The sequence below is a fragment of the Pan paniscus genome, chromosome 1, assembly GCF_029289425.2.
Source record: "Pan paniscus chromosome 1, NHGRI_mPanPan1-v2.0_pri, whole genome shotgun sequence".
Taxonomy (NCBI): Eukaryota; Metazoa; Chordata; class Mammalia; order Primates; family Hominidae; genus Pan; species Pan paniscus.
In genome coordinates this window covers 95,331,566-95,357,939 of record NC_073249.2, presented here as the reverse complement: position 1 = coordinate 95,357,939, position 26,374 = coordinate 95,331,566, and the positions used below count along the sequence as shown (strand labels likewise).

Sequence of the window (26,374 nt, the reverse complement as noted above, 5' to 3'; positions counted from 1 at the left end):
ATGATTGCTTCAGCCCAGGAGTTCGAGATCAGCCTAAGCAATATAGTGAGACCTTGTCGCTACAAAAATTCAAAACATTAGCCAGGTATGGTGGCGCACACCTGTGGTCCCAGCCACTTGGGAAGTTGAGGTGGGAGAATTGCTTGAGCCCAGAAGGTCAAGGTTGTGGTGAGCCATGATAACACCATTGCACTCCTGCCTGGGAAACAGAGAAGACCCTGTCTCAAAAATAAAGTAAAATCAGGCCGAGCACGGTAGTTCATGCCTGTAATCCCAGCACTTTGGGAGGTCGAGGCAGGCAGATCACAAGGTCAGGAGTTTGAGATCAGCCTGGCCAACATAGTGAAACCCCGTCTCTACTAAAAATACAAAAATTAGCCAAGTGTGGTGGTGGGCACCTATAATACCAGCTACTCAGGAGGCTGAGGCTTGGACCCGGGAAGCAGAGGTTGCAGTGAGCCAAGATTGCATCACTGCACTCCAGCCTAGGCGACAGAGTGAGACTCTGTCTCAAAAAAAAAGTAAAGCAATCCAAAATAATCCACACCGTCTCAGAAAAAAAAAAATAGAATAAAGCAATCTGAAATAATCCACACCTTATCTTTTAAGTAAAATATGTTTCTTGCCAACAATATGCTGGTTGATAGCTTGATCAACAAATTGGCTTTTATGTGCTCATCAAGTAATAATTTATCTTTCCCTCAATCCAAATTAGTAAACCTGTTTATTTATGCACATAAATTAGAAGGCAATCATTTAAAAATGTCATGTAGGAAGTATTTTAAATTTGAATCAAGACATTACAGTGATTCATACTACATGATTCACAAAGGGGAAGTAATTCTGGTGCTACCTGTGGATTCTGGAAATGATAACCTCATGCCTCACACTGAATCTCCTCAAGGTATGCTTATCAGAGCTTAAATGACCTTCAGGACTTCACACTACCCAGTTCTACAGGCAGAGCCTCTCCCAAGCAGGGGAAAGGCTGCCTAGGCCCATGGACGCAACTTGCCAGACCCAGCAGAGGATTGTCCTGGAGGTGGAGGTGGATACCGAAAACCCAATTCCTATTTCCCTTGCTCTGAGTCCATGTGCCCCTCTATGGGTAGAGAGCACATTGATCACACAGGTGACCTGAATGTCCAGTCTGCTAGATGCATTTCCATTGTAAGATAATAGACTGGCATTTTTGTGTGTGTGGTAAGAAATGCATTAACATAAAATTTACCATCTTAACCACCTCTTTTAATTTTTTTTATAAGAGATGGGGTTTCATCACGTTGCCCGGGCTGGTCTCGAACTCCTTCGCTCAAGTGATCCGCCTACTTTGGCCTCCCAAAGCCCTGGGATTACAGGCATGAGCCACTATGCTTGGCCTATGTTAACCATTTCTAAGTGTGCAGTTCAGCAGTGTTAACTACATTCATATTGTTGTGCACCCAATCTCCAGGACTTTTCATTATCTCATGCAGAAACTCTGGGCTGGGAATGGTGGGTCATGCCTATAATCTCAGCACTTTGGGAGGCCAAGGCTGGTGGATCACATGAGGTCAGGAGTTTGAGACCAGCCTGGCCAACATGGTGAAACCCCGTTTCTACTAACAATACAAAAATTAGCTGGGCGTTGTGGTGCATGCCTGTAGTCCCAGCTACTTGGGAGGCTGAGGCAGGAGAATTGCTGGAACCTGGGAGGTGGAGGTTGCAGTGAGTTGAGATTGCACCACTGCACTCCAGCCTGGGCGACAGAGCAAGACACTGTCTCAAAAAAAAAAAAAAAAAAAGAAAGAAAAGAAAAGAAAACTCTGCACTCATTAAACAACTCCCCATTTCCTCCTTCCCCAGCCCCTGGCAACTACCATTCTACTTTCTATGAATTTGACTACTCTGGGTACCTCACGTAAGTGGAATCATACAGCATTTGTCTTTTTGTGACTGACGGGTTTCACTCAGCGTAATGGTCTGTGTCAGGATTCCCTTCCTTGTTGAGGCTGAATGATACTCCGCTGTATTGCCAGCGTCAGTTATGGGAGTAGCAAGATAATGAAGCACACCCTGCCCAGTGGCTTCCAGAAGTTCCTGGTCTACAAGGTCAAGGGGCTGGAATGAAGCGCTGCTGATGTGCAACAAATTATACTGAGCTGAGATTGCTCACAATGTTTCCTCCAGAACCACAAGGCCATTGTGGAGCGAGCAGCCCCGTGGGCCATCAGTCACCACTCCCAAGGCCAGGCTGTGCAGCGAAGAAAATGAACAGACAACTCAGTCTATGTTTTGTTTTTAAATGAAATCATAAAAAGTGCAAAAAAAAAAAAAAAAAAAAAACACTCTAGAGTGAGACCTGGGCCGCAATCTGGGCTCTACCACTTACTATGACTGACCCAAGACAAGTTATTTCATCATTCTAAGCACCCGTGTTTTTATCTGAAAAACAAGGTTCCCACCTGGCTGAGTTGTGGCAGATTAAATGAGACGCTGTATGATGAAAAGCATTTGTTCAGCAGCACACCTGGTGCGGAGGAAGAGTCTATTCTCACTACTTACATCTTGGCCTTTCACAGGGTCAGAATCCAACATTCAACACTCAAACCCTGGGTGCTTGTAAACACGTGTTCAATCTGAATTCTGAAAACCATTACTCTAATTGCTCGGGTGGTGGGTGGCGGGAGCATTTCTTCATGCAAACTTCCTCTTCTCTCAAACACAGATGGGGAAAAACAATAGGCACTTGTTCCACCTGGTGGCAACTTACATAAATGTTTAATGGAAGTTAAAAACTTGAAACCATGTTAAACAGGAATTTTGGAGGGGAAAACTTTTTGATAGCAGACTCAACAGTATGCCCTTCTAGGACCTCACGTGAATTTATTTGTGCATTTCCAAATAGGAGCTTCCAACAGGGCTTCTCCACCATTGGCTGTGTATCCAATCACCTGGTACAATTTTTTTTAAAAATAGGTTTTTGAACTTTGCAACAGACTTAGGGCATCCCACAGATGGCATGGGACATTTGTATTAATAACAAACTGATAAAAACAGAAGCAGAGCCCAAATCTTCTATCTAGTGAGGGATGAGAACCAATGCACTAACTTTCGACTCAGGAAGAGATGGGCCAGGAAATGGCAGTAAAACGTCACTGTATTACTATTTTACTTGGGAAGAAAAACATAATAGAAGGACTCTAAATGTGAACAGAGTAAATAAAAGATAGAATCTGCTGGTTATGTTCCATCATGGTGTTTCTATATTTCATTAATGGTGACTGCAAATGAAACTCTGCTGTAGCTCTTACCATGGGAAGTATTTTTCTGAAGGAAGATGATTCTCAGAGCTAACTGAATTAAGCAAAACCACTGTAGTTTTCTTGGAATAATGTTTATTTAAAGTTACATTTCAGAGGAAACCATCTTCAGGAGGGCATGAAGCCTATATTGGCTACTGCAAAACAACCAGAAGTTTTATAAAATATTTCTGATTTAAATTACTAAGGCACTATAGATAGGCACCTATATTACATACAATCTTCAAATATTTTTAAAAGTTGAAACTATGTATTAGTTGATATCTAAAATATTAAAGCCCCTGACAAACTGAACGGCTAAGAACTTGACAAAATGAGATGCCTGTTTCAATGATTCTGTTGCCAGCATATTAATTAAAATACAATTTGAGATTCTAAATTACACGATCCAGCCTTAGTCCAGGGACCTTGTGATAGTTGTATTAGACTTCATTCAAAACACCCTTTCCGCAGGAAAGGGCATTTTTCAAGATGGCAACTGCTGTGTCATCATTTTCCCTTTTCTGGACTGTATCAGAAATCCTTCAGAAAGCCCTACCCTTAAATGCACAGCGCTTTTCCCAACTGCAGTTTTCTCTTTTTCCATTAGATGGCAGTAACGCACCATCTTTCTTCACACAGGGTCAGCGGTGGAGGGTAAGTTGAACATTAGGCCCACTGCACAGCAGGCCAAGTTTCTCTAGTCCACGTTAGTGGGGCACAAAAATTGGAAATGAGAATACAGAAGAGTGATTCTAACCAGGTCATAAGGCCAAACTAGTGCTGGTTATGGAAAAATAGGAGACAACTAGTGAACAAGAAATCTGTGAAGGGTTTCAGTGCAATCCTGCTGAGTGTCAAGGGGTGCGGGGAAGGGAAATGAAATCGACATCACTGCACTCCCTAAACCCTGGAAGGAGGGAGAAACAAGGGGCTAACCTTTGACTGAAAAAGGGCATCTGACAGAACAGAAACTAACCCCACTTAACCAGCAACTGAAGAATGCCTCACAGTTATTCTTCTGAATATCAAGATGCATCCAGTAACAACAGCCAATAACAGACTAGTAACAGAGTTACATAATCCAATTAACAAATTAGGACAATTTCCCACCACCTGCCTCAAAAACTCCTGGCTGCCCCTATCAGCTACCTGCCCACCTCCCCATCCTGCGGCAGAGGCTGGTACACAAATACCAATTCTGCAAAGTACGGAGACTTCCAACAGCAAAGAATAAAGGCTTTCTAAAATGCTTAAGAAAGTGCTTTGAATAACTTAAAATGACACTTCTGCCCCCAACAGAGAGTAGGTATATCAATATTTACCTTTTTGTATACATATTAACACTTCTCCATTATTTTATTCCTAGCTTAAATACACACAAGGCCAGTGGTTTGCAGGTCATCCTGAGATACAACTATGGTATCAAAGTAAATAGCAAGGTCCTTTACTCTCTCTTCTTATAGGCCTGAAACTAACCAACTGAACTTGTCCAGTCATCGCAAGCAGAGTATTTTTTTAAAGAAGGTGTGATCAAGAAGAACACTGACACAGCTCTATGGATGCTAAATTCAAGGCAAATTCACTGAAAGACATTCTTCTCACCAGAGAATATCCTGGGAGATGGAATAACTCGAAGGAATGAGGACTACAGGAAAATACTTGTCTCAAGACAAAATGACAAAAAGCCAGAGCATTCAGAGCTCAGAGAACATGTCACAGAGCTTCAGATCAGCTGGCCATGGAGGTTTAACAAGGAAGCCATTAGGGACACCCTGCTGGGCCTAATTGTTTTTAGAACATATGGAACTTTGTGCCACCACACAGCTGTGAACTCCCTGGCTTTTGTCAGCTTGTGTCACAACCTCAAGAAGAAAATAGTAGCTCACTAACGCCCCCACCTCTGACTTCCCACTAATTTACTATATTTCTTCTTATAACCTCCTGTACAACTGTAAAGCAACTGGACAATATATAAACTCTGCCTCTCCTCTACTTTTAATTCTATAAAGAATATAGTATGACTTGTCACAGAGAAACAGTATAGAAGAAGCATAATACTGGGCATATGACAGAAGCTCAATAAATACTTAATGTATCTGGCCTGTTTTCAAGATGTTATTTCATTATACATTCATCACAGTTGCTGGGTATGGGCCAAAAATCATTTAGTGCACAAAGAAAAATTGTATAAAGCTTTTAGCATTTATTAAAATTAGAATAACTGCTGTATTCCCTTTGTAGAATAAGATTAAGTAAAAACGTTTCATTTCTAGAATGTTAAACTAAAAATAAGTTTAACACAATGAATAATTTGTATAAAGATAATAAATATTTGTTGAATGGATGCTGAAAAAACCTTTTAAAATCTTACACTAAAGATATAGTAAATGAACCAATACACACTGAAAACATTCTATCAGTATCTGAAAAAAACATTCCTTTTGGTTTTTTGTTTGCTTGCTTGTTGAGACAGGGTCTCACTCTGTCACTCAGGCTGGAGTGCAGTGGTGCGATCATGGCTCACTGCAGCCTTCACCTGAGCAGAGGTGATCCACCTACCTCAGCCTCCCGAATAGCTGGAACCACAGGCATCCACCACCAGGCCAGGCTTTTTTTTTTTTTTTTTTTGAGATGGAGTTTCGCTCTTGTCACCCAGGATGGAGTGCAGTGACATAGTCTTGGCTCACTGCAACCTCCACCTCCTGGGCTCAAGTGATTCTCGTGCCTCAGCCTCCCAAGCAGCTGGAACTACAGGTGCCCGCCACCGTGCCCAGCTAATTTTTGTATTTTTACTAGAGACGGGGTTTCACCATGTTGGCCAGGCTGGTCTCAAACTCCTGACCTCACGTGATCTGCCTGCCTCAGCCTCCCAAATTGTTGGGATTACGTGCATGAGCCACTGCACCCAGCCTACATTCTTTATTAATAAAATCATTGTGTTCCAGTGAGGAAAAGTTCCTCTTAAATTTTTAAAATCAAAGATCATACAACCTTTTGGCTGAGATCTTATCTGAATAAAGAAGCAAAAATTTACTAACCTCTAAATCTTATAGTCAAATGTAACTAGTAACTACAAAGGTATACTTTCCTAAAAAATTAACCAAATCAACATTTTGTGTGTATTTATAAGCTACAAAGGTTAACTTTTCATTGATGACAGTCAGTACATTTGCATATGGGGCAGTTTTGAGACCCAAATGACCAACCCCAGAATACAGACACATCTGCTGAATTTTAATTCTGGAGCCACTCACCATAGTACTCTTCTCACAGTATGCCATTCCCATGGTTTTTTTCACAGTAAATAAACTGGTGATATAAGCTCATGATAAATCATAAAGATCCTAATACTATGAATCTTAAGTAATGGTATTTAAGAGAAAACCTCTAGGTCTTTTCAAACACTTCTGTATAGTACAAGGCAGTCTGCTTGGTACAGAACGAGAGAATCTTTGTGGGCTTTAGAGACCCAGTTCATATAATCAGATCTTAGGGTTGCATTTTTAAAAAATTTACTACAAACACAAAGCAAATCTAATTTTAGAGACAAAAATTAAAAATTATTCCATAGCAACTAAAATGCCCAATGATGATGAAACAAAAGACATCGAAGTTCTATGTAATTAATTCAGTAAAAAAACAGTTGTGGAGCTTTGCAAATTTCCAGAATTTTAAAATTCAGAAATGAAATCTTTGTTGTACCTTTTATTCTATAATTCAGAATTCTAATAATGATGCCAATGCCTAATGATATTGGTGATTCTTCAACCTGGGGTATCTTCCTTCCTATTTATGCTTATCTCACTGATTTGCTAAAAAATGAGAAAATCCACAGAGATTGAGAGAACACACACTTTCTTGGAAAGGCTGACCAACAAAATAATCCTTAGGCCACACTCTGAAGTTGCGGATTTCCATGAACTCCAGAGCTGAATTAGGACTTCTGAGGGAGAAAGACCACCTTCTTGCCCGTCATTCACATTTTCTCCTGCTCATTCATTTCCCCAATAACGAGTCCAATATAACATCCTCTTCCAGTCTGCACCATCATGTGGAAAAGCCACGTGGATTTTTTGTTGGTTTGTTTAGAGACCAGGTATTCCAGGTAACAAGTAGGCACATTTCTAGAGAACTCTGATGCTCCTGAACTCCTGACTTAACTTTCCTGAGGGTCACACCATAAAAAGAACACCCTACCCCAGAGCTGGAGGCAACAGCTAAATCATGATTTCTTATTGTAGAACTACTTAGCAAGGAAACAAGGGACAGGCCACAAACAAAGTGTCATGGAATCACTTTAAGACCAAAGACTTGGCCGGGTGCAGTGGCTCATGCCTGTAATCCAGGCACTCTGGGAGACTGAGGTGGGTGGATCATTTGAGGTCAGGAGTTTTGAGACCAGCCTGACCAACACGGCGAAACCCCATCTCTACTAAAAATACAAAAAAAAAAATTAGCTGGGAGTGGTGGTGCGAACCTATAGTCCCAGCTACTTGGGAGGCTGAGGGGGAAGAACTGCTTGAACCCAGGAGTCAGATGTTGCAGTGAGCCAAGATCGCGCCATTGCACTCCAGCCTGGGCAACACAGCGAGACTTCGTCTCAAACAAAACAAAACAAATCACTCTCTGACTTTTCAAGGAAGACTCCCATTTTCTAGCAGTTGCTAGTCCAGCCTTGTCCTCTGAGATGCTGATTGTGCGCTGATGATGCCCTTGAAGGTGCCAGAGGCCCAGGGCTTGCAGTGGCTGAATCTTAGTGAAGCTTGCTGTGCACTGGGTAGAGTAAAGTCATGTGTTCTGCCCCTTTGAAAGGCAACTTTTCATTGGAATAATAGTGTACCACTTCAGGGATGCTGTCAAACACAGCGCTTGTCTGATTCAGTGTGTATTTGTTGTCTTTGGTCTGAGCCACTATGATGTGGACACATCCTTGACTAGTCCTGGAATGAAAATCAAGGAGGAGACATGAATGAGTGGGCAGAGGATCCCTCCCCACTGAAAACAATTGCAGCCAGATTCACACTAGGTTGATAGGTTCTCATCCATCCCGTAATGGTTCTACACACACAGAAATGCATTCCACACTCTAGTGGTACTCTCAGAAATTTCACAGTCTAAATGCATGTAATCCTTGAGTGGTTTATCCTTATCACATATGAGTCATCAGGTAGTGGAACAAAGAAAACAATTAAAAAGAATGCCAAGTCCCTTCTAGCTCTCAAATTGCAAAACCAGTGCTTACGCCCAAGCACGAGGCTACTAAGGTGAGGTAGAAACTCATCCTTGGCTGGGCACGGTGGCTCACGCCTGTAATCCCAGCACTGTGGGAGGCCGAAGTGGGCGGATCACTTGAGGTCAGGAGTTCAAGACCAGCCTGGCCAACATGGTAAAACCCCATCTCTACTAAAAAATACAAAAAAATTAGCCAGGCATGGTGGCAGGCACCTGTAATCCCAGCTACTTGGGAGGCTGAGGCAGGAGAATCACTTGAACCCAGGAGGTGAAGGTTGTAGTGAGCCGAGATTATGCCACTGAACTCTAGCCTAGGCAACAGAGTGAGACTCCATCTCAAAAAAAAAAAAAAAAGAAAAAGAAAAGAAACCCCAAAAAAACTCATCCTCCTCACCACAGCTAAAAGGACGTAAGTAAGGGTTCTTCTTCTTTTTTTCCAAAAAGAACACATAAATAATAATAATAAAAACCATTTCCTCCCCTCGCATCTGGAAAGACCATTCCTGGTTGTATAAAATGAAAGCTGGCACCAAAAGCTCAAAGATTTAATCCACAAGCACCAATTTCAGGAACACAGTCGAGCTATTCCTGGTATTGTGTATCTGGTGGCCTATCCCATTTTCTGAGCCATATTGCTCAAATCCCCCGCCCGACTCTGTTCTCCTCCAGCCTGATTGTTTCAGCTGCAGGGGCTCAGCTTCCTCAGGAAGGAAATGCTGTTAGGGCTCTTGACAATGATCCTCCAATACAGGGCCACTGAACTCACGGAGCAGTGAGAATTTCCATGATACACACTCCACCAGGCCTACCAGGCAAAAGTGAATTTTCTGTGTACAATCAGACAGAGGGAGCAACAGGCAAGTCAGCATTTCCTTCTTCACCAGAAGAAACTGGTGTCAAAATTGCAGTTGGCATTTTGACAATCAGGGGGATCTTGATTTATTAAAGTCCCCAATACTAGGGAATAAAAGAAGAATGACTGTACTACCCTGTTAGAAATAATTCTTTTCATCAGGAATTATTTCTCTACTGAGAGGGCCTACTCCAGATTAGGTAATGTAAGGTAGAAATTGACTAATGCACAAAGATAATGCAATAAGACCTTCATTATCATAATAGATAATGGAGGCATTTACCCAATACCAATTTTGCATTCTCATCCAAGTGTCTCATGTTCCATTGTCCAAACAAATGCCTCTTATTTTCTGCAATGCACACCCCTGTGAACCACCTTCACAGTATGTTTTTTTTGACTAGAAGACTGTCACACAGTGTTCCTTCCCCTTGGAGATGAGGAAAGCCATGGGGCTTACTTACTTTAGGGCAATGGAGTACCTGCTGTTCCCTGACTCACTATTTCGAACCAGGTAACCAGCTTCTTTGCAGGGCTGTAGTCGACTCTCAGCCTCAGCACGGCTGATGGCACCATGATACCAGCTGAAAAATGGGGGTGGAAGAGGGGAAAGCACCATGAGTGTCAAAATACAAATCCAGACTGGGCATTGCTCCATAAAGCGTTGTTTGAAATGAACTTCTGGCAGAGACGCAACAGCCTGAACTAGATCCTGCTTCACATTCAGAACAGACAAAATGCAGATCTGGGTGATCCCAGATCACAAAGCCTATCAATCATACAAGAGTGAGTTAACAGCGCTAGTGTCATTTGAACAGTTTTCACTCTCTACAGAAGAATAAGACTTACAATGAGCTTGTTGAGATGCAGTGCACTTTCCATTTTGCACAATGCACTGGGCTTTGAAGATGGGTTTTCATTAAAAGCCCCATCCAGGCAAGTATTCATTAACAAAAATAATCATGTGAAATGGGCCAATGTGCTCCCTGATACAAAGCTGTAAGCTCCCAGCTGTTGTCTGTTACAAGGATCTGAGGAGGAGACTCACGGCTGCTTCTCCAGGGGCAGGCCCGGGTCCACTTTCTCTCCCTCACTGTGGTCCGAGAGGGCTGGCTTCAGGATCTTCTGGGTCCAGCTCTTCTGCCGGTGGTGCTGCCTCACTGTCTCCTCCCTGAGGGAAGGTCGCTCAGCTCCTTCAAACTGGACTGGAAGGAAGACTCCATTTAACATCACAGGCCACTGGGGTGACCCATGTAAACTTCAAAGGGAAAAAACCTCCTTGCCTGCCTTGGCTCAGGAAAGAAGCATTTTCCCCCTTTAACATTAACTATAATATACTGCAAAATACCCTGGCTAGCTGAGCTCCTGCTGTCTTTGATATCTGATCACACTGCTAGCATCCCACAGACACTTTTTCTGTAAAATATTCATCAGTATAAAACAGTTTTAGATTATGAGAGGAAACCACTTTAATGTATTTCAACATGGACTTTTAAAAAACTTGTGGTTTTGTGGCCGGGCACGGTGGCTCATGCCTGTAATCCCACCACTTTGGGAGGCCAAGGCAGGCAGATCACAAGGTCAAGAGATCAAGACCATCCTGGCTAACCTGGTGAAACCCCATCTCTACTAAAAATACAAAAAGTAGCTGGGCGTCGTGGCTCGTGCTTGGAGTCCCAGCTACTTGGGAGGCTGAGGCAGGAGAATCACTTGAACCCGGGAGGCAGAGGTTGCAGTGAGCCAAGATTGCGCCACTGCACTCCACCCTGGCGACAGGGTGAGACTCCGTCTCAAAAAAAAAAAAAAAAAAAGCCAAACTACTTGTAGTTCTGCTATTTTTAGGATAAAAGATTAAACATAGTTACAGGTAATGAATCCTTGCAAGAATGTGTATCATCCTATAAAACCAAACCAATAGTTTTTAGTATGAAATAATAAAACAAAAAGAAAAGACAACTCAGAAACAGAAAGACTACCAAATAATACGAGATGCCATGACACCTAGGCTGGAGAGAAGGAGATGAAACGGCAGCACCTGGCACAGGACTGAGCAGGTACCCGAGATGACAACTCAAATCAAACGAAACTGACTCCAGGCTGGGCATGGTAGCTCTTGCCTGTAATCCCAGCACTTTGGGAGGCTGAGGTGAGAGGATCACTTGAGCTCAGGAGTTCAAGACCCACCTGGGCAGCACAGTGAGACCCCATCTCTAAAAAATTAAAGAATAATCCGGGAGTGGTGGTGCACGCCTGTAGTCCCAGCTCTTCGGGGGGCTGAGGTGAGAGGACTGCCTGAGCTCAGGAGGCTGAGGATGCAGTGAGCCATGATCACACCAACGCACTCCAGCCTGGGTGACAGAGTGAGACCCTGTCTCAAAAAGCAAAAAAAAAAGAAAAAAACTGACTCAAATGCTTGCCATCAAATATATTACCTTCTCCCTTCACCCTTTACATTGGTTATACTTTTTTTTTTTCTTTTTGAGACGGAGTCTCACTCTGTCACCCAGGCTGGAGTTCAGTGGGGAGATCTTGGCTCACTGCAACCTCCGCCTCCTGGGTTCAAGCAATTCTCCTGTCTTAGCTTCTCGAGCTGTAGCTGGGACTACAGGTGCGTGCCACAACACCCAGGTATTTTTTGTATTTTGAGTAAAGACAGCGTTTCACCGTGTTGGCCAGGATGGTCTCCAGCTCTTGACCTCATGATCTGCCCGCCTCGGCCTCCCAAAGTGCTAGGATTACAGGCATGAGCCACCACACCCGGCATAGTTATACTTTTGTATAATTATTATTATTATTTTTGAGCCAGAGTCTTGCTCTGTCACCCAGGCTGGAGTGCAGTGGCATGATCTCAGCTCACTGCAGCCTCCACCTCCCAGGTTCAAGCTATTCTTCTGCCTCAGCCTCTTGAGTAGCTGGGACTACAGGTGTACGCCACCACGTCCAGCTAATTTTTGCATTTTTAGTAGAGACAGGGTTTTACCATGTTGGCCAGGCCGGTCTTGAACTCCTGACCTCAAGTGATCCGCCTGCCTCAGCTCCCAAAGTGCAGGGATTACAGGTGTGAGCCACTGTGCCCGGCTTGGTTATACTTTTATTTATTTATGTATTTAGTTACTTATTATTTTTTGAGACAGAGTCTCGCTCTGTCACCCAGGCTGAAATGCAGTGGCACGATCTCGACTCACTGCAACCTCCGCCTCTTGAGTTCAAGCGATTCTCCTGTCTCAGGCTGCCCAGTAGCTGGGATTACACGCGCCCAGCACCAGACCCAGCTCATTTTTGTATTTTTAGTAGAGATGGAGTTTCGCCATGTTGACCAGGCTGGTCTTGAACTCCTGGGGTCAAGTGATCCGCCTGCCTTGCCCTCCTAAAGTGACTTGGATTACAGGCGCAAGCCACCGTGCCCAGCCAGGTGGTCATTCTTTCAATGGTCATTTCAGGCATTTCCAAAACAGTTGCACATTGAGAAGAGAAAGGAATATAAAGGTACCCACAAGGAAAAAAACAAATGTGGGGCTGATGCGGTGGCCAGAAGACTGAAGTCACACTGGGGCGGGCCTGGCCTGGCGCCCTCACCTGACAGAGCCCGCACGATCTGCTCCTTCTTCCACTCCCATGGCTGCTCGTACTCTGCCGCGGGCCGCTCGTCGTTCTCGGGCAGCCGGCTGTCTGGGGGCCGCGCCTTCCCCTCTGCCCTGGGCCCCCCTTCTGCAGGCTCGTAGGGAGTGTCGTATAGCTGTGGCGGCTTCCCCAGGAGGTCCTTGGAACTCCGTCTTTTGGCCAAGGTCTCTGACTTCAGGCCACCGTCTGCGGGTTCACAGGGACTGTCAAGCAGCTGGAGAGCCTTCACCAGGGGATCTTTGGAACCCCGTCGTCTAATTTCTGAAAAACACACACCATACACAATGTCTTGAAAGCAAAGATGCCATAAAAGCCTGGTCATTAACCCAATTGCCTCAGCACCTCTGTCTGTCTGGGTGAAGGTGGCAGATAACTCCAAGATTGCTCCCTGATAGGTTGATTACTTCTCAGCTGTGTTACAAAAGCAAAATGAAGGTGCCTACAACTTCTTCCCTCCAGTTGCCTGAGTCAGATAATGGGATCCACATTTAAGGTGGGAGATTACATCTGAAGACAAGCACACCTCCAGGGTGCCACTTGCAGTTTGTAAATAGTGGCCTCAGGGTAACCTGCTTCATTTCCAGGTTCTGGTGTCTGCTCTGAGTATAGCTCACCTTCAAAGTTTTTACATCTTGTCAGGAAGCCCAGATAAAAGAATTGTAATAAAATCGACTGCAAGTCAAAAATGCATTTAATACATGTAACTTACTCAGTATCATGGTTTAGCCTAGCCCACCTTAAACGAACACATTAGCCCACAGCTGGACACGATCATCTGACACAAAGCCCATTTTGTAATAAAGTTTTGAACATCTCATGTGATCTACTGAATGCTGAAAGTAAAAACCAGAATGGTTGTATGTGACTCGAAGTACAATTTCTACTGAATGCATATCACTTTTGCACCACTGTAAAGGTTGAAAATTATAGTCAAACCACAGTAAGTCAGGCACTGTCTGGATATTCAAAGCATTGCTGCATATACACTAAGGGAAAGCATTTATGTGCATTAGTCAGAGTTCTTGACTCCTATGCAGTTTCAATAAACTGGGGGAAGCCAGACACATTCACGAATAATATGTATTGGGCTAATAACTCCAGGATAAATCAAAGTAAAAGAAGTGTTATAGGGAAAACCAGTAATAACAACTCAGCAGCTAACATTTATCGATGGCTTACCATGTGTGAAGCACTATTCTAAGTGTCTAGTAACTTTCACAATCACTCTAAGATTACGGGATATCATTATTTCCCCATTATTACAGAAGAGAAAACTGAAGCACAAAGAGTTTAAGGAAATTGTCTAAACCAGTAAGTGCCAAAGCCTGGATTCAGAAGCAGGAAGTTGGGCTCTAGAAGCTATACTCTTAGCCACTACACTTGGATTGACTCCAAGTGGAAGAGAAATGGAAGATGAGTTGACTTTGATAGAGAAGGTCATTTCCAGTAGAGGAAGCTGCATGAGTGAAGATATGGAGGTGGGAACGATAGAGGGCTTGTTCCATAATGGGGAGCTGAGAGATGAGTCTAAAGGCCAGAAGGCCACAAAGGAGAGAGGCAATGGGTAATGGGAGAAGCAGCTGGAAGCATAGGCAAGCCAGGTGCCAAGGTGTAGACATTTTAAAAGTAAGGACACAAAGTTTAGATGGTTGTGTATGTAAAACAAAACCATTATAAGGTTTTTTTTTTTTCAGTGGGGAATAACAATTATATTTGTGTTTCACTGGAAGGTAACTCTAACCATGGTGTACAGGATAGAGTAAATCAAAAAGGTATAGTCTGAAATGGGGCATAAAAATAGATGGAAAAAACCATATGCAAACCAACCAACCACTAGCTACCTAACCAGCCAACCAGCCACAGTGAGAAGGAACTAGCAGTACAGGGTGGTGAGCAGCCTGGGGTCAAGGAGCCTTGCCAGAGTTAGAGATGGCTGGAGTCTGGACAACCAGAGCTGGTGATATAGAGTCTATATTATAGACCAACAGAAACGTCATTTTGTGGCTCTTCTAAACGCCCATCAGGAAGCCTTCAAACCATCCTCTACCTGGTCATAGTCAAGGAGGAACTTTCTATATGCAGATACCTCATCTCTTAACACCTCATAAGCTCCCGACTGTTTACTTAAGAAGTGAAGAACACTGAGAACAGCATGGGAGGCTTACATGAGTAGGTCACTGTCTTTCTCCCCAATTTCTCAACACTACCCTGCCCCATCTCCCCATAATCCAATTCTTTGCTCTGACCAAGTGGAATTTCTGCAGTTCCCTGCATACTACACTGTCTTGAGCCCACCGGTGTCCTGGCGATCTTGCAATCCTTTACAATCTAACTCAGCATCTTCTCCTCTCCGGAGAAGGCTTTCCTGCCCACCTTCTTCTCTGATACCCCCCAGAGTTAAACAGGTGCCACGGCTGGACCAATGCACTCTCACCCTGCTCTTCTCCCACTGCATCCATTTATATGTTGATGTGTCTGTATTTTCAATTTGGTGGAGTCTGCCAGGGCAGAGACCACCATATCTTGTTTATTACTGTAGGACATATCATTGTGCTAAATAATGACTGGATGGATGGATGGGAGGAGAGAGGGAGGGGAGGGAACTCAAGAATGTCTCCAGGCAGGTGACAGTGTGGATCTGGAGGAATACGTCAAGGGGCTAACAAACGGATCGTTGTGAATACTGTGAGAATGAAAGCAATCACAAGAGAAATGGACGGCAGATTGAAAACGAGAGAGGATCAAAGGCAGAATCTGGGACTCCTTCAGTTATGGGTGGCTGGAAGGAGGTGCCAGCAAAGAAGGCTGAGGGGTCAGGTGAGGAGGAAGAGGCTCAGGAGACCGCAGGGCCGCAGACACAAAGGGTGGAAAGACTTTCTATCTGTAACTTCAAAACAGGTGTGGGGATGGTCCGTAGAGAAATGCCACTGACTCATTAAGACCTCTATAACAAAAAGAGGGCAACAAATGAGGGAAACGTTATAAAATCAGGACACCAAATTCAAAAGTGCAAAACTTAGGTATAGGCTGAGGTTATAGTTCTCTGCTGACTAGGGGCTGTCAGCAGCTGTCTCAAATTCTGTGCAGGGACAGCTCATTGAAATCACCCGCAGGCCTTAACACACACTGCTTTAACCACCAGAGGTTCAGATTGGATTAGTCTGGGGTACAGTGTGGGAGTCAAGAGTGTAAAAATCCCCCAGGTGATTCTAAAGAGCAGCTAAACCTGAGAACCACTTCCACACCTCCTGGGTGCCCACAGTCCCCATCTTGGTTCCTCATTCTCCGGAGCCTATCATTGCTAGTCCCATCCTGAGGAGAAAGGTACTGCCTGTGTCTACCACTTCCACATCAGAATGTAAGAGTCGGAAGAACTGTCCCTGGCCCCCACCCCCAGGCCAGGCCAGGTATCTGGGGTTGTCTGAGGTCAGAGCTGCATCTCCTGAGTCCCTGGACTCTCAGTCCTACAGCTTTTCTTCTTCATTGCTTACTCCAAACAGAGCTATGGAAAACAAGAAACAAAAACATACTCTGTTCTTGGTTCAATTAAGACAAGGCTGTAATTTTTTTAAAAGGAACTTTTCTAAAGAACTAAGAAAAGGGAAGCAGAAAACACAAAGGAGTTCAAAGGATGAATATAGAATACAATTTTAAGGTTTCTAATCATAGTTTACACTCAGTTGAGACCATCTGGCACAGGCTGGGGAAACCCTTTCCCAAGGTCCTTGCTGCAATTCTGCCCCAGCTAAACTAAAAGGAAAAAGAGGTGATTCTAACATTAAGACAGAAGGAGCCCTGCTCACAAGGACATTTCAGTACATTTGGATTAAAATGTACAGGGTGGATGGGCAGTGTTCCTACCGGGCCTTCCAGCCCACCTCCCCTAAAATAAAATAAAATGACGTATAGTGATTAGAATCTTGAGTTCTTATTACACATGCGTTTGAGTTTTTACTTTTGCAATGAGGTCCTTCTATTTAGACAGTCTCCCCACACTTATATAGAGTTCTGGGAGATACACAAAGCATGGAGTTGAGAATGCTTTCTTGCAGGGTCCTGGGATTAGGCAAAATCTGCAAACTGCTATCATCTTTTGAAACAATGTTTAATTAGGGGAAGAAAGGGCTTGAGCACAGGACTCCCCTCCCCACACCACCCCCCTCTTCAAGGGGAGTAACCTTCCAGTCCATTCCAACACCTGGCTGCCCCCAAACCTGAGGCGCCATAGAAACAGAAACAATCGTGGGGCTGCAAGCCGACCCTTCCTGCAGGGAGAATAGGCCCTGACGTGCAGAGCTGGCTCCAAGAGGAAACGAGCCTGAGAAGGAGGAAATGGCAAGAGGAAGCTACACCCTGGCTGCCGATAGAGGCCATTTACCACAGCAGACAACAGAATGCAGGGGACGGGCAGCAGATAAACACTCATTTGCAGCCTGGGGCTGAAGCTCAGCACTGACCTGCACCTACTAAAAACATGCAGTTGGTTGGTGTGAAACATTATAGGGGCCAAAAATTTTCCCTTCTCAATCCCCAACTCGCTGCAGGTAATTATGTCATTCACATGAAAACACAAAAACAAGAAAGTCTTAGCAGAAGACTAAGATTTTCTTTTACTAAATTAATTGTAGTTAGCAATAAGTATTGCCCTGTATGGTCCAGAATGCTCTTTGGAAATATAATTGTCTCTGGAGTGTCTAACTCACGGCTGTATTGACTAGGTATACACCTGCTAGGTGTATTATGCCCAGAATCTCACTGATGCCTCACTAAGGCAGTGACAGATGTGTTACCCCATTTTCACAGGTGAATACACGGAAGCCACAGTCATGCAGCAGTTATGGTGAGGCCAATTATTACCAACTCCAGAGTCCATGCTTTATGCTCAAATGATTTCACGTAAAATGTTAATTCCAATTTCCAAATAATGTGCCTTTTCCCCTAATCCATTTTAACCCATTTCATGTTTCCAAAACATTAAACTTGGAGCCTCTTAAGACTCTATTTTCCTCCTGGAATCAGAAACAGGGCTGTCTGACAATTTTTTACTCATATCTTTGATCAGTGCTCAAGCTTTTAAAATTACTTTAATATTTTCTTATTGAATAAATCTAAACATCTGAACAAAAGCAGGTACAGTTCAGAAACCCTGAAATTTAGCGAGGAGAATAAAGACAAATTAAATCAAAACCAGTCTTCATTTGCACTTTTTTCCATAAGAGGTTTTTTCTGTTTAAATCACAGGCAAAGACAGACATAACAGTTTTTTTTTTTTTTTTTTTTTAGAGATGGGGTCTCACTATATTGGCAAGGTTGGCCTTGAACTTCTGGCCTCAACTGATCCTCCCACCTTGGCCTCCCAGAGTGCTAGGATTATAGGCATGAGCCACCGGGCCCGGCAGATGGAGTTTCTAGTTTTTTGTTTTTTTTTTAATGGAGACTCGAACAGTGAGGTTCTCTTTTAGATTTGACTATTTAAACAAACCAACAAAATCATTTGGAAGTAAAAATAAAATTTTAAAAATAATCTTTGACTGGAGCTCAAAAGCTAAAACCATAGCTTGCTGAATGACATGGTATTTTCAGTTGTGTAATTTGAACAAATTATTTAATCTTTCTGAACCTAGGTTTCCTCCACTGTATAAAGAAACCCGCTTGCACGGTGGCTCACTTTGTGGCTGGCAATCCCAGCACTTTGGGAGGCCAAGGCAGGAGGATCACTTGAGGCCAGGAGTTCAAGACCAGTCTGACCAACACGGTGAAACCCCGTCTCTACTAAAAATACGAAAATTAGCCAGGTGTGGTGGCAGGTGCCTGTAATCCCAGTTTCTTGGGAGGCTGAGGCAGGAGAATCACTTGAACCTGGGAGGTAGAGATTGCAGTGAGCTGAAATTGCACCACTGCACTCCAGCCTGGGCGACACAGCGAGATTCCGTCTCAAAAAAAACAAACAAAACACTTTACAGGGTTGCTGCAAGATTTAGTGAGGTAATTTGGCCAGGCTGGTACCTAGTAAGCTCTCAATTTACAGCTGTATGACATCAACTGCAGAAAGAATCCTCATGCTAACTAGCCAATGGGAACTTTTAAAGACCTGTACGATGCTAACGTTTCAAAGCGGTGGCTAAAACTCCTAATGCTAGATTATGTAGAATATCTCTGCCAAATATTTAGCTAAATATCTTAGCTAGAATATTTAGTTAAAATGTTCCTGTGAATTTAGCAGAAAAACAACAGAGGTTTATATTAATATTGCCTTGTATTCAGTCATATCTTTTTATGAACAATCCTTTGGATAAATCTCAGTGATAATTTACTCATAAACTCATAAATTCTTAACTTTTAAAAGTTAAGAGCAAAGTTTTGGGGGGACCCAGGCTTCCTGGGTCCCATAGCGATTTGGCCACAGGAAAGCCATGGGCTTCTCTCAGTTTCCTCTGCCCCTGAGGTAGATGCTGGCTCCTATTCTCAACTTCATGGCACTTATCATGCTTTTCAATGACTTATCTTCTTTGCTGGTAGGTCTGTTTCCCCCTTAGGCTGTGAGGTCCAAGGGCAGAAATCATGTGGGTCTTGTTTCCTGTATGCCCAGAGCTCAGGACAGGGCCTAGTATATAATAAAAAAAAAAACCTCAAGAAATATTTGTTGGGTATTCTAAAACAACATATGGGCAGTATTCTATACGCCCAAGATATTGTTAAAACCAGGCCTGTAATTCCCATTTCACCGGTAGAAAAAAGGCAATGCAAAGAATGGCAACACAGATTTAACCACTCCACAGTTCAACTGTGTTCATTAAAATCCTTTCCATCTTCAGAAATGCTGAAACAAGTAAAAAAAAACTCTCATTTCTCAAGAAAGACGGGAAATTTCCGAACTTGGACTTGACAATCAGGTACACAAGGAGCAAACTGAATAAAAAAGTAAAAGGTTTAAAAAACAAAAAACAAAAGCCCAGCAGCAAATCTTTTATTTCTAGCTTCCGATAAACTCACTTCCTGTTATTCTGTCCAGCTTGTAACCTACGGGTAGAATAAGAGGTAGAGTCTCTACACTGATTGAGAAGGTGCTTTGTGATATATATTCTAAATGAAGAAACTTTAAAATCCACGAATACAACTTTTTTAAAGTTAAGACCAAAGTATACTTAGATCACTAGTTTAGAAAGTTAGTAATTTGGATTTTTAATAAATTTGAATTTATTTGCCAACTGAATATATTAATTTTGTATTCCTAAATGAATTTATTTTCAGAAATTGTTTAAAACAGAGCATGGAACTTAATACACACTCAAATATTAAATGCTAGCGATTATTATTACATTTATTCCATGTTGGACAATTCTGACTTCTGAAGACAAATTCTTGGTTGAGTGGAAAGGTGCCTCACTTACGGGTGAAGTTTACAGTGGTTTTGCATACGGCATTTCAAGTGTGTCCTGAACGCCATGTGGTGTCAGGGGCAGACCACTCAATGTGGAGTGGGAGATCCGGGTGCTAATTCCTGCTCTGTCTCTTAAAATGTCTCCTTAACACAGGCAAGCCCCAATCCCTTTGATCTTGTTTTTTGTCACCCTGTCACAAGGGGGACAGCATTGTAGTCCCCTAGCTTATAGAGCTCTTGTGGGAATTACATGAAAAAAAAAAAACAAAAAAAACCCCCAAAATTATATTCATTTTTATAAAATTACAGCACATTTCCTCTTATCAGTGCAGCTCTCCAAATAAACAGATGTACGGTATAAACTACCTACTTCAGTTAAAGAGAAAGATAAGAATAAAAACCCAAGGACAAAGAAAGGTGAATCACAATTAAGCCTAAAACTTTTTTTTTTAAGAAAATCCTTTTCCTCAATTTTGTGTAAAAGTAAATTCTTTTCCCTATTCCTTTCAAGGCTCTGATGTTTTTTAAAACTCTGACAGTTCATTTTCACTTCCTTTCATTCACAGATTTCATTAGGGGTCACAGTCCAGTGACCTTCAGGGTCACAGCCTGGCCAGGGTACACCCTCCCCACACGGAGGGCCTTATCTCTGTAAGCAGAGAAGCAGGAAGCGGAGCCAGGCTTTCCTGTTCCAGCTCGTTTTCATTCTGAAGACTGTCTTGGCCCTTCCAGTGTGCTGCTGCTACTCTCTGCTCAACTCTTCTGAGACTATACTTACAGAACCTGAGCTTGACAGCTCTTCAATCTGTTCTAAACAGAAGAGACAAGGTCTTTCATGTGGGACCAGTTACTCTTCCCAGGCATGAAACCCACAAGAGTCAAATAAGGCTCCCTTGAGTCAGCATTCAGCAATTACATTTCTCATTATGGATGGAAGACTTTTTAAGGAAAACTAGGTGAAGACATAAAGTTCACAAATAAATCTATATTATTTTTATTTAAGTATCATTTACATCAACTTAAGAGAATTATGACTAAAAGGGAAAAGTTTGACACTAAGAATGACAGAGTGACTGCTTAGCTCACAAACTGGAATTGTTCTGACTTGAAAAGTTACAAGATTAGTCTTTGGTTTTAGGTGGTTGCCTTGAATGGCTTGGTTTACAGCAATGATTTTTTTTTCTTTTCTTTCTTTTTTTTTTTTTGAGACAGAGTTTCCCTCTTGTTGGCCAGGCTGGAGTGCAATGGCACGATCTTGGCTCACCACAACCTCTGCCTCCCGAGTTCAAGTGATTCTCCTGCCTCAGCCTCCTGAGCATCTGGAATTACAGGCATGCACCACCATGCCCGGCTAATTTTTTATATTTTTAGTAGAGACAGGGGTTTCTCCATGTTGGTCAGGCTGATCTCGAACTCCCAACCTCAGGTGATCTGCCCACCTCGGCCTCTCAAAGTGCTGGGATTACAGGTGTGAGCCACCGCACCCAGCCAGCAGTAATTTATAATTACTGCTTAGTAATTAAATTCTTGGCTCCAATATTGTAGAACTTGTTGAGAAAGTCTTCTACTACAAAATACAGAATCACATCATGTTTGCAGTTTTTGTTTGTTTTTTTTGTTTTTTTTGAGACGGAGTTCCACTCTTGTTGCCCAGGCTGGAGTGCAATGGCTCAATCTTGGCTCACTGCAACCTCCGCCTCCCAGGTTCAAGCAATTCTCCTACCTCAGCCTCCCAAGTAGCTGGGATTACAGGCATGCGCCACCATACCTGGCTAATTTTGTATTTTTTTTTTAGTAGAGACAGGGTTTCTCCATGTTGGTCAGGCTGGTCTTGAACTCCTGACCTCAGGTGATCCGCCCACCTCGACCTCCCAAAGTGTTGGGATTATAGGCGTGAGCCACTGCGCCTGGCCTTTTTTTTTTTTTTCTTCCTTTTTGAGACAGGGTCTTGCTTTGCTGCCCAGGCTGGAGTGCAGTGGCGCAATCTTGGCTTGTTGCAACCTCCTCCTCCCTAGTTCAAGTGATTCTCGTGCCTCAGCTTCCCAAATAGCTGGGATTACAGGTGTGCACCACCACACCCGGCTAATTTTTATATTTTTAGTAGAGATGGGGTTTCACTATGTTGGCCAGGCTGGTCTCAAACTCCTGGCCTCATATGATCTGCCCACCTCTCTCCCAAAGTGCTGGGATTATAGGCACGAGCCACTGTGCCTGGCCATCCTTGCATTTTTTAATAGATTAAAATCCCTTAAGTATGTATTTGCTTCTTGGTAAGATGTATGACTCCCATTATGAATGTTAAAGCTTCTGAAAGTGGCCCCAAAATGTATATAATCATGTTAAAACTGAACATCATATTCTGAGCAGATCTACACTCATAAATGTCATCTTGCATAGAACTAGAAAAACTTTGAAGACTCCTGTAAATTCTAAAACTCTGAAGGATACTAAATCATACAGGAAGTTACCTAGATAGTCCGACATTAGTTTGGGGTCTAATTTCTGTTTCTTCAAGTCAGCAGGATCTGGGTAAATTGCTTCCCTCTTCCCCAATAGACACCGGTTACTATATTACAACACTCACTGAGTGTGAGATTTCAGTCTCTATTCTGTAGAGCCTGCTTACAAACCTGTTATCATTTGCTGTGCATCATATGGTTCCATGTAACCGTCGTTCTCTCCGACTCTCTCTGCATCCCTTTGACCCTTTGTCCGTTTGGCATCATAAGGGTCAGCATAGTCTTCTAAAATGATGACCTGAAAAAGAACAAGAGAGGACAGTTGCTAAGGGCCACCATATACCAAAATGGCAATGGTGTCAAAATGGCTACTGACATCTCCTGCATATCCAAGGAGGTCAAAATCTCTATAACCAGTTCCAGATAGCTTTTGCACTTGATCATGTGTCCCAGTTAGACAAACACCTGTTTTTTTGGTTGTACAGTTGATTTGCAACAATTCATCTAACTCTTTCACTTACCCCCAAGGCTCTTTATACCTCTCTTTATTTCTCCAAGCAATAAAACATTTTCTGGGTTAGAGGGTGGCAGGGGTGGATGTGGGGAGTGAAGGCTACCTGTGGCTTTAGAGCATAAAGGGTATGTGGCTTTACCACATACCCTTTATGAATTGAGTTTTTTAAACTCCAATCAGCTGAGCAGTACAGTCATAATGAGTCAGTCAGTCATCCACCAGCACTGGCTAGGCACTGTGAGGGAGTCAAAATAAACCCAAGACATGCTTCCTGTCCTCAAGGAGTGGATCACAGCTCCAAAGACACAGGCTTCATAGATGAGAAGTAGGTCAGTACTAAACAGTATTGTAGGTGTTCTACGTTCAATAATTCACAGGCAAACTGACTGTCACAGGCTACAGACTAGATAGGGTTTTGATCCCTATCTGGGATCCCCTATTTTGTGTCAGAAAGCATCCGTCTTTCCAAAAATAGAAGGCACCTGAGGAGGTGGTGTGTGACAACATGGGTGACAACACCAGAGGTTAGGGGACCCTTCTCAGGAAGGAAGCTCCAAGCCTTGCTCCACAACCTCTGTTACATGAGGAGAAGCGAAGAGGAGGAAACAGCCTGGAAATAGCCTCAGAAACCTCAGACATCCAGAAGTGACAACCATAAAAATAACCAGACAACCACTGCAAGGGACTGTGACTGCGACTGCCATTCACTTAATCCATTTTTCTTGACTACCCACCATGTGTACCGCATTTGCAAGATACAGTGAGCCCTTGGCTTCAAGATGCTTGTGATCCAGTCACACAGTCAGGTGGACCACTGAATAACATATGAGCTGGGTCCCCGTCCATCTTTACACAGCTCTCCACTCAGTGCCTGGCTCAGGGTGGGCATGCTGTATTTACAGCATGAAAAAATGAATGGAAGAATGAACAGAAGTGCCCAATTCAGACATACACAGCATGTGTTATGGGCTCTTGACTTCAACCAGGGAGGTAGCATGTTTGAAGCCTGGACAAGAGAAAATTAAAGCTCCCATGCATGTTAGGAAGTGATTGCCTGGACCGGAGTCTGAAATCTCGATTTGAGCTCTTCTCTCTCCCCCTTTCACATCGGAGAGAAGATAAAAACAACCAGATCAGACCAACTCATCTCAGCAAGAATGGAGGGAGTCCCTTCCTATGTTCACACTCCTTTTCTTAACTTTTCCACATTGGACAGCACCCAGAAAACCTCCAGTGTGTCCGTCGCAGGAAACACCCTCTCTTCTCATCTGTAATTTCCTTGAGAGCATTTCCTTGTCATATTCTGTATCCTCCACAGCCCTTAATGCCCTGTGCTCCTTTCCTCATATGGCTGCTGCACAACAAATGCCCATGGAATGAATGAAAGGGCAGCAGTCTTGGAGATTTGCTGAACCTCCGAGGAGCCCTTTACTCGGTGGAACCGCAGAAAATGATGGAACTTCCAAATCAGTGGAGAAGACTGTTGGTTAAACCATTTCCTGAAGCTTTGAAATGCATATCTACACACTTGAGAGGTTACCATTCCTTATGCTCAAGAAGCATAAAAGTCATACACAAGCCTAGCTTTGCAATTCCCCTGAATATCAAAATTAAAATGAACCACATCTATAAAGGGGTCAAATGTAACCAAACAGGAATATCTCATTCAACGACTCTTCTAAACTGCTAACAAAATTCAATGGCTAGTACATTTCTGCAAAACTCCCCGCCTCTAGAATAAGAATTTTTCAAGAATTAAAAAACAGTCTAAGAATTTTAAATGGTCAGGAATTCTCAAATGGTGGAGGGAGAAAGGACCTTAGGAAACCTATCCTCACTGCCTCTTAGGTCTAAAGAAGCCTAGGGCTTAGCAGGCGCCCAGGGCTCCCCTTCGACTGAGAGGTGGTCCAAGGGAGGCTGTATTCTTACCGTGTCTTGCTGCTTAATAATCTTGCCCTTGTCCAGCTCGGGCCCCAGGGAGGAAGGGGAAGAGGACGCGGAGGAAGAGGAGCTGGAGCTGGAGCTACTGCTGCTGGGGTAGTTGCTCTTCCCGTTCTTCTCCTGAGTGTCCACCTTGATGAGCCTGTTGATGTAGGTGCTGCAGCCCGAGCTCTTGGTTGCACCCCGGTGGGGCTCCTCCTCCGTGGCCCGGGAGTTTTTGCGGCCCTTGCCCGCGGCGGCCTGAATCAGACCCTGCAGGCTGTCGCGGGACAGCCGGCTGTCCTTGGGGCCGACGCCGGCCCTGCCGCTCCCCAGCTCGGCCGCCGAGTTCTTGCGGCCCTTGCCAGGACCCGGCCCAGCGCCGCCCGCCTCCGAGTTCTTGCGCAATTTGCCGCCGCCGCCCCCGGGCTTGGCCCGCTCCGACACGGTCTTCAGGTTCAGGGGGAACTCCTTGAACCACTTGGCCGCCATGAGGGGGCCCCGGCCGGCTCGGCCCAGGAGCGTCGGGGCCGTGGAGCAGGCGAGCGAGGAAGCCCAGCCCAGACACGCAGAGGCGCCAGGGGTCGGGGACCACTGCATTCCCCGTGACTGGGGCGCTGGAGGCCGCGGCGAGGCCCCGCGACGGCTGCTCCGCGCGCCCCCGGCCGGCCGTCGCCCACGCCCGGCAGGGTGGGGTTCTCACGGCTCGGGGCGCCGAGCGGGCGGGCGCTAGCCTCTGCTCCGGACACGGCAGGCGACAGGCACGACGCGCGGGGGGCCCCGCCCGGGCTCGTCTTCAACGCCTGCCCGGCCCGAGGACACCGTGGCTCTCGGAGGCGGCGGGCGCCGGGGGCTTCCCCCTGCTCTTTCCTCCTGCGGTGGGAGAGGCCAGGCCCACGGAAGCCCCCTGCGGCCCAGCCCACGCTCCCAGGGACCAGAGAGGACCGAGCGGAGGCGGCGGGAGTGTCCCCGGCGCAGCGACAGACGGTGGACGGACGGCGAGCGGCCCATCAACTCCGCGCGCCCCTCCCCTCCGCGGCTGGCGCCTCCCAGCCCCGCCACCTCCTGCCCAGAGCTGGGGGCGGCGGGGTGAGCGCCATGGCAGAGGCG

At 44.5% G+C, this 26,374-nt stretch overlaps 1 protein-coding gene across 1 annotated transcript; it reads right to left on the bottom strand.

Moving 5' to 3' along the window:
* Window positions 1-26,224, bottom strand: SHE (Src homology 2 domain containing E). Its single transcript, XM_008970286.4, has 6 exons — window positions 25,274-26,224; window positions 23,002-23,128; window positions 12,946-13,251; window positions 10,418-10,574; window positions 9,834-9,953; window positions 1-8,224 (listed from the first exon to the last, which is right to left on the bottom strand). The coding sequence occupies exons 1-6, from the start codon at window positions 25,862-25,864 to the stop codon at window positions 8,038-8,040; spliced, it is 1,488 nt and encodes a 495-aa protein (XP_008968534.2). The 5' UTR covers window positions 25,865-26,224; the 3' UTR covers window positions 1-8,037.
* Between the last annotated feature and the right edge of the window lie 150 nt (window positions 26,225-26,374).

What these genes read in the sequence shown, in the direction of transcription:
- SHE (XM_008970286.4), bottom strand. Translation starts at nt 25,864, where the DNA reads ATGCAGTGGTCCCCGACCCCTGGCGCCTCTGCGTGTCTGGGCTGGGCT. An exon ending in GATCGTGCGGGCTCTGTCAG is followed by an intron (nt 10,575 to 12,945) that starts GTGAGGGCGCCA and finishes TCTTCCTTCCAG; the next exon opens with TCCAGTTTGAAGGAGCTGAG. An exon ending in AGGTACTCCATTGCCCTAAA is followed by an intron (nt 8,225 to 9,833) that starts GTAAGTAAGCCC and finishes TTTTCATTCCAG; the next exon opens with GACTAGTCAAGGATGTGTCC.